We start from the raw sequence: 13,407 nt of genomic DNA on the forward strand, positions 1-13,407 counted from the left end.
GTCTGAAAACAAATGTCTGCAAAATCCTTACAGGAATATAGTAGGTAGTGTACAGGAGTATACTGTAGGTTCCCTTCATGCCACTGGGGTGGCTTCATCCCCTCAGGTCATGACTCTCTTGGAGTGTGGTGTAGTCTCTGGCAGAAGGACATTGATCAAGGATCTTTAGGGTGCTATGGGTTGTGACCTTGGGCCTCTGTGGATCAGGCTTATGTCTCCAGTGCATTCCATGGATGCTCAGTGGGAAGTTTAGAAATCTGATCAAGGCCCATGGGCTCTTTGCCTGCTGGGCAATTGTGTGCTGCATCCTGTTGTGCATTTGGTGTTCTGGTGCCTTTCTATCGTGGACAGTGGTGATAATTATGTGCTTAATTGACTTTTCTGTGGAATCGGACCAGACAGCCTTGCCTGTGGTCACCACGGGCATGGGTGTCCATCGTCTGCCCAAAATCCCCTTACTGGTTTACTAGTAGACGGAAAGACAGACAGACAGACAGACAGACGGACAGACAGACAGACGGAAAGACAGATAGAACTTGTCATTGGATAGTACAGGCAACAAAATGCAGTTTAGCCTTCACAAGAAGTGCAAATAGTAGCATATATTAATGTAAATATCGGCATTATAAGCTGCAGGTTAAATAAGTATAGTAAATGCGGTAAACTTTATATATTTTTAGCGTATTTGAATGAATATTTAAAATATTTTACCATACTTAAATGATTCAAATCAAGTAAATACAAAATGCAGTTCAAATGACGTTTTTCATTTATTAAGGGGAAAAAAGCTGTCCAAACCTGCCTGGCCCTGTGTGAAAAAGTAATTGCCCCCTAAACCTAATAACTGTTTGTGTCACCCTTGGCAGCATCAACAACTGTAATCAAGCATTTGTATTAACTGGCGATGAGTCTTTCACATGGCTGTGGAGGGATTTTGGCTCACTCGTCTATGCAGAATCGTTTTATTTCATCCACATTAGAGAGTTTTATCCCATACATCCCATGGTGATTAATATTAGGGTGTAATATTAAGCAAATAAATCTAGTTTATATCTAGTTTTAAAAAAAACAATAAAATGAAATGTTGCAGTAATTCTCTTTGTTAACAACGATTTTTTTCTTAATCATAGGCCTACACACTAGAAACCTGAATGTGACTGCATTATTCAGGTTCAACAGATAAATTGTCCTAAATGCACATACTAGTACTGATATGCTAGAGGCGTGCATTGGAATACAACAAAAACTTTGCATGAGCGGTCATATGTGAAACCCGTGCATCATTGCACAGCGTATTTACATAGCAACTGCCTGATCGGGGTCATGCTGCTTTAAATTCGGCTCCTAATTTGTTTAGATTTTAGAACCCACTTAAATGTGTTTAAAAAAAAAAAACAATCAGTTCTGTTCACTATTGCTGGTTTAGACCGGTTATGAACTTGAGTGATAAGGAACATTCAGGGCTAAAATTCCCAAGAAAGTTAAGTCATGGTGCGAAAAAAAGAAATAAATCACAGTACAGCTTTGTGACCTAATTGGCAGATGATTTTTATTTAAAAAATCAATAAATACAAAAATAAATAAAATTGAGTTAAAATTGAGCTGAGCGGATGAAGATTTCATAATCGCTATGTTAGGTCATTCTTTCTGGGTGAAATGTGTGCGTCCTTGTGCTTTCTGAAAGCTGTGGAAGGTTGATTGAATTGTGCAGCCATGATTGGTTACTAGTTTAACTTGTGCACATGTTAAATCAAACCGCACCCAGACGCCGTCTCCTACTGTAAAGGCTGACACATGGTTGGAAGTTTGTTAAAAATGTTATATGTCATGACGATTATAACCAGTGACAAGGGGTGTTTTTGAGGTATACCAACATGTCCAGTTGAATCCAGGCTGAAATAGAGACTAAGGCTCCATTTACAGGGGGAACGTGGGGAACCATTCGGAATGAAAGATAAATGTGTGCCGACTTGACGGGTGAGCCTCGTCGCGATGAGGCGGTCAAGATGGTCGAGTACAGTAGCCGTAGTTATTGATTACGCGTATACATTAAAGGAGAATGCACACATCACTATAGCGCATTCCCCAAAGTGTTGATGCTCATTTGCACCTTTAAAACACAGAGGGAAAAGTGTTGTATCGCATGGCTATTTGACTTTGATGAATGAGCAAGTTGAAGAAGGCAGGAAGCTGTGTACTCAGCCTACCAGCTGGGTTTGCTCATGCATTATGCATGTAAAATAAAGTACAGTTTTATTTTAAAATCCGCTCGTCAAAAGCACGTCATGTTGCATTCAGTATTAATAGGGAATTCGTGTTGAATGTTTTAAGAGTTTTTGAGTGGTTTCTCGAGGCAGCTCGGGTCACCGAGTTAACTCTACGGGAAGGGATTCGAGCTGGCTCGCGTCGCCGTGTGGGCAGCAGGCGCGGACGCGTGTGGGTTTGCAGATGTGATGTCGTGCGAAGAGGGAGATGAGTCTTCGGCCCAGCCCTGACGGCTCTATTGTCCTCGATAAGCCCGTCTGCAGGAGTGTCGCACTCGCACTGCAGAGTCAGAGATCTCTCCTCTGAGAGCCATCCCTCTGCTGTCAGTCTTCTCAGCGTCCGATACAGACACTGCTGCCTTCTACTGGCCAGACGGCGTATTACACGAGGGCATGATCGGTAGCACCGGTCGGTCACGTGGAGTGTTGTTGAGTATGGCTTGATTTATGTCAGTTTCGATGGATTTAAACGTCTTTATGAAGACAGGGTCTTAGCTTTTTCGTACGGAGAGGCGAGCATATCACCCCTGATATGGACTCTTGGTCTTGAAGAAAAGAGAATAATGTGGAGCTAAAAGGAAAAAAAGAAAAGTACCGTGCCGGGGTTTGCTCTCTAAGAACCCGTGTTTGCTTTGCAAAAGTGAAAAGAGTACGAAAGATTATAGATAATTAAATCTGCTCTCTTTATTTTCAGGAATGCCCATCCCCATGGCAGCCATTACAACCCCATCATGCAACAGCCAGCCTTGCTTGCCGGTCACGTCTCCCTGCCTTCCCAACAACCTTTGAACGTGGGCGTGGCTCATGTAATGAGGCAGCCGTCAAACAACAACTCATCCTCTAAAAAGAGCAAGCCACAGCAGATAAGCAACAGGTCAGTCAGACACATCACTGAGACACATTATGGGTTTTTGTAAGACGGCATGGAAGAGTAAAAAAAAATTTCTGTATTCAGGAATATGTCCGCCTATGAGGTTTCCTCGTCCCAGGCGGTGTTGTCTCCTCAGCGCTCGAAGCGTGTTAAAGAGAACACACCCCCACGCTGCGCTGTGGTCCAAAACCCCCCAGCTCCCTGTGCCCCGCCCCAGGCCTGCGGAGGAGGAGGAGGAGGGTGGGGAGAAGAGCAGGCCTCTAGCACAACGCGAGAGCACCACGGACCACACAACCAACACCTACAACACAACCCACCTCGGCAGACCATCGTCATCCCCGACACCCCAAGTCCGGCTGTCAGCATCATCACCATCAGCAGCGACACGGATGAGGAGGATGAGCACAAGCAGCCTAGTAACACCAGGTCTGCAGGGTTGGACTGAATGTGTACTAATGTAGGATTTATTTTTTTCAGAACTACTAATTTCTATCGCTCTTGTCTTCCCAACCAGCACATCGTCCAAGCAGCGGAAGAACGTCATCAGCTGTGTCACCGTCCACGACTCCCCAGATTCGGACTCCAGCAATAACAGCCCCTACGCTCTCGAGTCCCGGACCAACGCTCTCAGCGCTAACAACTACGACTCTAAGGGTACCGTGCTGGACGACTACAACAACGGCAATCCCCGGACCATCATCATCCCTCCCCTGAAGAGCCAGACCAGCGGGGCGTTGAGCGAGTGTGATCGGCTTGTGCCTGGTGAGACGGACATTATAGAACTTTAACAGGCTTTTATTCATAATAGCCATTATGAATTAATATGATATCATGATTCTTTTAAAAATTTTTAAATATCACTGAAAATATCTTTGATCGCTCCAGACACGATGAACCACCAGAATCCTGCTTATAAGTTTAAATCCTCCAATGAAGGCCTGTCGGCCAACATTCACGCGTCAGGGGGTGGTCCTGGAGGCGGAGCATACCGGCAGCAGCGTTCTGGGCCGCACCCCTTCCAGCAGCAGCCGCTCAATCTCAGCCAGGTATGGGGTTTACAGTACACGTTCATGGTTACACTATCTTTTTGGCATTTGTATGCATGTATGGATGGTACGAGGATGCATAACACACTACACACTTTTGCACAGGCTCAGCAGCACATGGCGGTGGAGAGAAATGCAGGGCACAGGAGACAGCAAGCCTATATCACACCCACGATGGCGGCTCAAGCTCCCTATTCCTTTCACCACAACAGTCCCTCCCACAGCGCTAACGTGCACCACCCCCATCTAGCTGCCACTCACTTATCTGGGCAACCCCACCTTTACACGTACACCACCCCTGCTGCTCTGGGATCCACTGGCACGGTGGCACATCTGGTGGCGTCGCAGGGTTCAGCGCACCATGCAGTCCAACACGCCGGCTACCCACCAAGCATCGTGCACCAGGTACCCGTCAGCATGAGCCACCGCGTGCTGCCATCCCCTACGCTGCACCACAGCCAGTACCAGCCCCAGTTTGCCCACCAAACTTACATCAGTGCTTCGCCCGCCTCCACTGTCTACACTGGATATCCCTTGAGCCCCACCAAGATGAACCAATACCCGTATCTCTAGACCCGAAAACACTGGAGCCGAGTCCGACGCTGCTTCCCGTTCTCTCCCCACTAAAGACTTGAGTCGGTGACAAATGCCTAAGCTTAACCGCCCTGACCCGTTTTCCCCCGCCCCCGTCCCTGTCCCCGTCACGCTTAAACTTGAAGACAATGAAGACGCTCGATGGAGAAAGGAAGAGTACTCTGAGAGGGAAGGGATGAGTTTAAAAGGAGTTTGCTTTGCATATGAGTTGTTGTTTTTTTAACAAGGCCAGTTTAGTCGTCTTTTATTATTATTTTCAATCTGGAAATCATATCTTTATTTTTTGTCGCATTTATTTCTTTTACGACATGGTCACGTCTGTCGGCATTTTGGGAGAGACTGGGAGTCTTATTATCTCACTTGTATTTTTTTTGTGTTTCTTCTTCTTGTTGTTTTTTTTTCTTTGACGGACTGTTGATCTGAGGTCACGTGGTGGATGAGAACGTTATATATAAGGTGAAATACGGATATCTGCTGCTCTACAAAGAAATAAAAATGAAAACGATGGCCTTGAACTGTCTTAAACATTTCCGAATCGCTCACGGACGGCGACCGGTGCCACGCGTACTCCGCCGTCCTCTCCTAACAACAGCCGGAGGAATCTTCTGGAAATATAAGAGGAAAAAAATAATAAGACAAAAGACTTTCTAGTGTATTTATAGATTTGTTTTTTCTTCTTCTTCTCTGTTTGCGTTCATATTTAGAAAAGAAAGAAAATAAGTTTTGTCATACAGTAGGACATTTAGCCAGCCCCTCCCACCCGCCTTTTTTTTTTTAGAATGTAGCAAACTTCACCCGCTTATTATTTTATGAAGAACCTTTCTGATGCCAATAGAAATTTAGTTTTTGTTCCTCCTCTTTAAATGTGATTGCACAACGTTGTTGTAATGACGTAAGCATGTATAACATAATAGTCTGTGCACGTGTGTGCTGCTGTTGGCCATGTGCGTGGTACACCTTCCTCTGCACCTTTTGTGCGATATATTCCTCCACGGTCTTAGGTTTATCGTTGTTCCCTCGTAGTGCCTTACACATATTACAGCAGTTTACTTGGCTGGAAAAAAACAACAACAACAACAAAAAAAACTATTAGAACCAACAGGAACCTATTCAGACTGGACTGTTGGCTTCTAGATTGGACATCTTTGTCTGAGATGTTTTGTTCTTAACTTCCAGGTGTAAGCCTAGTCCTAAATGTAATTATCTAGATTATTATACACCACACCATTTCGTACAACAGTGCTTCTTGTTTAGCATGCATGAGCTTAATTGAAAATTTAGACCAAGATACTTCCTCGGAGTAACGAACCAAAGTTGTCACTCGGTAAAGATTAGTAACATTTTGTTACTGTATTATGTATAGTATGTTTACTGTAGAGAGTACCTGTGTGTGTGTGTCTTAGGAACCTTTTCAGTGGCACTGAGCTTTTTTTAAAAAAAATAAATAATTTTTTTATAATAATAATAATAATATAACAGCAGATTGACATGAGTTGATTGAACCTACATGTGAATCCCTGCGCTAATGATGGATAGTCCTAAAACTGAGGTTAGGGTCAAAGTGTCAAAGTTATCTGCTGAGGATGTCCAGTTGCAAGAGGGAGGTCAGAAGAGCGGAGAGAACTTGAGCCGAATGGGACACCCAGCAACCACCCCCATAGCCCCCCCCCCCCCCAAAAAAAACAAAAAAAACACGGTGAGCCTGGTGCAGAAACAAAACGATTTCGGAACAGTAAACCAGTGAGGGTGAGCGAGCGGGTCGAGGTTTAAAGATGGCACTGGATGGATTTCAGATGGGAATTGTAAGGAGGAGCAGGAAAAAAAAAGGAAAGGCTAAATTCCACATCTTAACGAGGATAGCATGTTGGCTTTGAGCATGTCGGTAAGACTTTGGAGGAATCTGTGCTACTTTGAGGCACTGCATGAAAACACACTACCTTTTGATCCAAAGGGTTGTTGGGAAGATCCGTGCGAAGTTTTTTTTTTATTTTATTTTTTTTATTTCTTTTTGTATGTGTGTGTGCTTTGAAGGCTGTGGATCTCAGCATGTACTGAAGCCAGTCACAGTAGGGATCGTTCATCTGAAAGAGTTGCAGAAATTTGCTGTTCCTCTTTATCTTAATTAAAGGAAGAACTTGTGCTAGATCTCCATTTAAGAGAAAGACATAGCTGATTTGAAGAAGAAATTCTATCTTGGGCCAATGTTGTAATGTGTTTTTTCTTCTTTTTTATTCACCAATGATTTGACTAAGCGATTTGACTTGACGAGGGCACGTGTATGTGATTTTTGTGCACGTGTATGTGAGTGCGTCGGATTCTCCCCTCTCGCGTCACGCCGTTTTTCGTTTGAAGTGGATTTTTTTTTTGAAGAAGAAGAATTATCATGCTATTCTACAAATACAGTATATTCTATGAGATAGCGATACATTTCTACTCATTTCTCAACTTCTTATTCTTGTTCTGATTAGGCTCACTTTTATTTGTATCTGATGATCAATATGTCTTAATAATAATAATTCTAAATGTACTTTTTAGTAATCAAAATCCTAAACCTTTTTAATTCATGAGCTTTTTTAAAATCCTAAACAGATGTAGAACGTCGGGATGTCTATGGATTTGGAAGTTGTATTCAGCTCACTGGCCCTAGTACAATGAGACGGAGAGGTTCCTGCGTTATTCGAAATCCATCGAACATTCCATATTAGAAAGCCTTGTCCCGTCTCACTGGACTGTCGATTGTCCCTGATCCTGTCTTACCTCATGTAGACCGGCCTGTGTGACCACGTGGAGAATCGTTGTCAGTCTCACACTTGTAGATCTTCCCACCAAAGGAATACGGTTTCTGTGATGATGCACAGAATTGTCCATCGATGTAACGGAGATGACTGACAGAAAAAGAAATAAAATCTAATCGATATTAGAAATCATTATATAAGACCACAGCACATAGGACACAATAATTATACATCAATCATGCGGAATCAGCTCGGTGCTTCCGTTCCAATGCCGTTGTGCAAATGACCTTCTATATTTGATTTCTATAAGAAAGTAAGGCTACTTAGTCATCTCATCCTGTTTAGCTTTACTAATGATGAAGTGAGTATGTGAATCACATAACAGATATAAAGCAGTACTCCATAGTGACCTGAATGACATACGAGTAACAGTCACTAGCACAAAATGAATGTATAATGTAAGACTAAACATTTCATATATATATATATATATATATATATATATATATATATATAGTGTATAACTATTAGTTGATATAAACGGTGCCATCTTTTTACTGTAAATGTACATTTTTCCTAAGAAAAAAAAAAAGGATGCAATATGTCTCACTAGAACTTGGTTCTCATGGTTAACATCCACAAAAATGTTTTATTCAGAATTAAAAAAAAAAATCTTGTTTATCACATTTAAACTAAATGAGATGAGCTGTAAAGCCCTATTCGCTCTACAAAGTAGTAACAGAATTTTTCTTTGTTTTTTAGGTACATACTGTAGTGTAGGTAAATTGACCTTACAGTTTGCAAAAATGTCTGACAAGCGAGCATCATTTTTATACGTATAATAACAATTTCGAACACAGGAACTTTTTAACCGTGATTTTCTTCACATGAACACCTCCTGGAAAGTCATCCACGTGTCAAAACACTGCCTTCCAAACAAAGAACTCGAAGCTTTAAGCAATGGTCAAATATGACTCATTCTTGTATGTCTTTTTTTTTTTTTTTTTTTTAAACATTTCTGTATTGCTTTTATTCACGGTAATCAAATCTGTAACTGTCTTACGTCCCCCTTCGGTTTAAAAGACGTTTCCAGCGCCAGATGTCCTCCTAGCTAACTCTTTGAAGTGTTTAAATTCCCTGACAAGAGGAAATGGTGTTTATTACCCTAAGTAATCTAATCGGTATAAATATTACGCTTTTGTGAAGCACACGCTGTTGAACAACGTCAGAGCCGACAGGTGTTTTATCGCTTCCTTTTGGTGACACAGTGACAGCACTTCGACAAACTTAAAGCCCTTTTGTTAAGTGTGTGTTTTTTTTGTTTTGTTTTGTTTTTCCAGGGGCGTGGGTTAAAACAGAAAGGTCACGGGTTTAACAGAGTCGTTAGTCTGCAAGTGCAAATGTGCTAAGAGGCCAAAATATACGTTAGAAATGGCCATTCTTCTTTCTTTTTTTTTTTTGAACCAAAAACAAGTCGATCATTTTTAACCCTCTGATTTTTAACCCTCATGACGGTCTTGCTGGTCTAAAAGGGTTTTGTAATGTAAAAGCAAAGCTCTATTAGCTACACGATATCTTAGCCGTCTTCGACGTGAAAACCTTTTTTTTTCCCCTACTTGCACAGCGACGAGAAACTCGAATCAAATGTAAAACGAAATATTTTTCTAGAATCTCTCAAGACCTAAGAAAGCATCGCACCCTGACCCTGACTTTTTGTGTCTATTGCTGTAGGGTTGCTCAGTGGTGTATCCCATTAGTTGTTGTCAAAGCTGTTGTACGCTGCAGTATTTTTAAGTATGTTTCTTTGTTAATGTCTTTTTTCTTTTTTTCTTTTTAGCTTTCTTTATTGGGGATTTGAAGAAGTGTGAAGTCTCATTATTTCAATCTGTTAACGTAGCGCTACGTGTACCTTGTACCTTAGACTAATATTATTAAGTATGTTATGAGAATGGATATTTTACTGGCTTTATAGAATGTTAAAAAAAAAAGAAGAAAAAATGAGTATAATAATAATAATGACAATAAGAAGAATGATTTAACTCCAAAACGTTGAGTACTTGCTAACTAAGCGCTTGTGTTACCATTAAGATGTTCAGTGTGCTTCTCTTAATTTTCGTTGTAGAAAAATTGAGTGAGTTTATATTAGGCTTCGACGATTAACGATAGCAGTGTAAATGTACGGAGGAGTTTAACACACATCTGGGTTATAGAAGAATATAGTTATTTTAATTGTTCTATTTACTAACTGTAGGGTGAGAAAGGGGCTCGCATTGTGGTGAACTATGTTATAGCTTGTTATTCACTGTTACTTTTGATCATTTTTTCGGTCTCCAAGGTGAATCGAGTTATTAATGAGAATTTGTATGCTCACATATGCATATTGTATATGTGTAGAAATGTAATCACACTTTGTCTTGGATTTACATTAAACTGTCACAGCATTAATCTCTCATCTCATGATTTATTATTATTATTATTATTAGCAGTAGTATTAGTATTATTATTTTGTTTCAGATTATACCAAAACGATCAGTGAACTGATTTTGATGTTCACACACATGTGTTATAACTGTACAGTACATAAAACATACCTTTTATACTTCACATCAATGCATACTCATATACAGTAACAGTCAAAAGTTTGGACACACCCCCTAATCACATGGTCTTTCCTTATTTATTTATTTTTTTGCATTGTGAAATAATACTGAAGCCAACATTCACGTAAGTTAATTCTCATCACGTTTGTTGGAAAAAGTGTTCTCACCATGCTTTTGCATGGATGTTACAAACTACATGAACATGTTGGATACTCCATTAAACAGTTTATCATAAAATGACAGACAAAGCCGTAAATGACTAATGAGTAATATTTTAACACATTCATGTTTTTGTAGCAGATCAACAGCAAACTGCACCCTGTTGCACTTTTGAATGTTGCTTGAGGTCGAAATGTTATTATAAATAACAAATTTTTCACTCATTTAATTGTCCTTGCTGCTAGAAAGCACATAAACACAATGACACATCATTCACATGTAAATCGAACAGTCTCACATTTTTTTTTTAAGATTGAATCGGTAATTTAATCATCAACATATTTTTTTCCCAAATATGTTTATCTTGTATATTTCTTGGTACACAAACCCACATCATTAGACATGTAGTGACAGTATTCTAATAAACACCCAAAGAAATACACATGCATGTCCCCTTTCACATACACATATTTAATTCACATTTACAAAATTATTTACATTAATAAAAAAAGACAATAGTAGTAAAAAAAAAAAATAATAATAATAAATAAAAATAACAATAGTAGTGAAAAAATATATAAAAATAAATAAATAAAAATTGTATTTTATTATTATTTATTCTATTCTATTGATATGTTTAATATGAGAAATAAACAGAAGCAAAAACAGACGGACCAGGAAATAATTTTTAATTTAATTTTATTTATTTATTTATTTATTTAATGTTATCACATAGCCATGTTATATGGATTAACTTAAAAATAATATAGTAATTGTGGCATATAAAAAGTTTGGACACGCTCCCAATTGTAAAGTTCAAAGCTTAATTATACACAAGATTAATTATTAATTAATTGGAAATAATTAATTATTAGTTCCAACCAAGTAATTTGATTGGCCCAGAGGCATTCCATGAGTGCTGATACAGAGTCTCATAGCACTGGGATGTTTATCTATATGTCTAACCAGCGATCTTATAACCATAAATTACACTAACCATCGGTTGCCAGTTTCACACTACATTGCTCATTGTTTGTGTTACTTACTGTATCAGCAGCCGGATTCCGATCCAGTTGTGAAAATACGGTATTTGTGTTGCCAAATAACTGATTAAATAATAAATAGGGTTTGTAGTACTGTTGTATAAAAGCAACATCACACATGTTTTGACCGCCTCACAGCCATGCTTATATTCAGTACAACAGCACTCCCTCTCATGTGATATTGCTTAATTAATTCCCTGAGCCTGAATTGACTCATTAGGACTCATTGTTCAGGTACAGAACTGTCATTAAGCGTTCTCAACTTGTTACTGCTCCCAAGTGTAATAAATCATCTGACATTTTCGGTTTAAAACCCAGCTCAACATAGGCTGTTCTAAGCAGCTGAGTGAAAATACTTTGGAAACAAAGGTAACTGAAGCTGACAAAGCAGTGGAAAGCTATAAAAAAAGATGTCAAATTCAGATCTGGATCAGGACGTCTACCATAAATGTAAATGGTCTGCATGAAAGAGTCATCAGAAGAAAATCTTACCCCTGACTTTACCATAAATTTCTGAAATATTCAAAGGAACATCTAGATAAGCCAGACATTTTAGTAACAATAAAAAAACAACAACTTAAAAACAGATTTGCCTCTGCAACAGGATACATATTAATAAATAACTCAATAATCCACAATGACTTTTAAAAAAACTTAAAAAAAAAAAAAAAGTTAAACTTTCAGAATGTCCTCATAGTACCCTGACTTAAATAACACAGAAAATCTGTGTGCAGATCTTTAAATATGCTGTGCATGCAAGATGGGCCAAGAACATCTCAGAACTAGGCCACATGATGAACAGTGATGATGCCACCACTCAGTAGGCTAGTTTCTAGTTACGCAAGGAGGCCTGTTTCCTCCATCACAGATATATAGTTAGCCTGGGAAAGGGGCGGATGCTGCCTGGCCTAAATACTATCATAATACTTATATTGGGCACAAAAAATAAAATGCTGTCGTGGAACACTGCAAGATCAATCGATTGATTTACAATATGAGCTTGGGCAAAAAGCCTATGTTTACCCATGGTAATAAATTACTGAGCCGCCAGAGAGGCGATATTCACCACATACACGTTTACTGTAGATGTAGCAGACTATTTTGCAGCCCCTGAAGGAAAAGTTCATATTTTTAGGAATTGTGCAGTGCACCAGACCGAGTTAATGAGTGTCATCTCATTTAAGGAACAATGTCTACCAAAGGAAAGACTGTATAAGGCTTATGGACTGAAACATTCTGAAATGAGCACAACTTATAAGCATGTATAAGACTAACATTTTTTTTTTTTTTTTTTGCGTCCGTCCATCCGGCACACTCCCCACTCTGGCGATATAGCTGTTGTTTCTATGACAGTAGCATAAGTAGTCAGGTTGCCGACTTGACTCCTGATTGGCATTCACACAAACACACACACTACGGGCAATCTGGAAACGCCGATTAGCCTAATCTGCATGTATTTGGACTGTAGGAGGAAACTGGAGTACCCAGAGGAAACACATAAATCACGGGGAGAATATGCAATCTCCATGCACACAGTCCCAGAGGCAGGAATCGATCTTGGATCCCGGAGGTGCAAGGTGAGAGTGCTTATCTTTATAAGGCAGTGAGCATGACACAATTCTATGAAATACATTTCATCATACAGAACTGTGGATGAATAAAAATGCACCTCTTAATTAAGGCATAATATATAGTGTACTTTTATACATAACCAAAAGGGGGCGATGTGAGTCAACATACTGTATTATCAGCATACTACTTGATACATGTCTATTTACTCCATGTACTAGAAATGAAACCCTGATACAAATACTTGTCTAGACGCTTATATAACTTTGGTATTTTACTAGCCCTTTGTTTTTTTTCACATTTAAACCAACAGTCTAATTTTTATCCCGGCCCACAACTACGGACTAGAGTCAGCGTTGCCGTGAAACCACAGACGCTAGCAGACGAGACAACCTAACCCCATTAGTGACGGACAGCTCTCCCAGCCAATAGCGATTGAGCTTCTCGGCACTACATGCCCATATATGTACAAAAGGGAGGCGGGGTTAGTGTAGTGGCTCTATTGGAGGAGAGAAGGATGCTCTGT

General features: G+C 39.8%; 1 protein-coding gene across 1 annotated transcript in view; it reads left to right on the top strand.

Moving 5' to 3' along the window:
• hipk2 (homeodomain interacting protein kinase 2) overlaps positions 1-6,242 on the top strand; it is a 91,057-nt gene extending 84,815 nt beyond the window's left edge. Inside the window, exons 11-15 of the mRNA XM_053500339.1 lie at positions 2,959-3,138; positions 3,220-3,561; positions 3,650-3,897; positions 4,021-4,181; positions 4,287-6,242. Of these exons, the coding sequence (XP_053356314.1) occupies positions 2,959-3,138; positions 3,220-3,561; positions 3,650-3,897; positions 4,021-4,181; positions 4,287-4,754 (1,399 nt within the window). The 3' untranslated portion in view covers positions 4,755-6,242. The remainder of the gene's footprint in view (positions 1-2,958; positions 3,139-3,219; positions 3,562-3,649; positions 3,898-4,020; positions 4,182-4,286) is intronic.
• The last annotated feature ends 7,165 nt before the right edge of the window (positions 6,243-13,407 follow it).

This window comes from Clarias gariepinus, chromosome 7, assembly GCF_024256425.1.
Source record: "Clarias gariepinus isolate MV-2021 ecotype Netherlands chromosome 7, CGAR_prim_01v2, whole genome shotgun sequence".
Lineage (NCBI taxonomy): Eukaryota > Metazoa > Chordata > Actinopteri > Siluriformes > Clariidae > Clarias > Clarias gariepinus.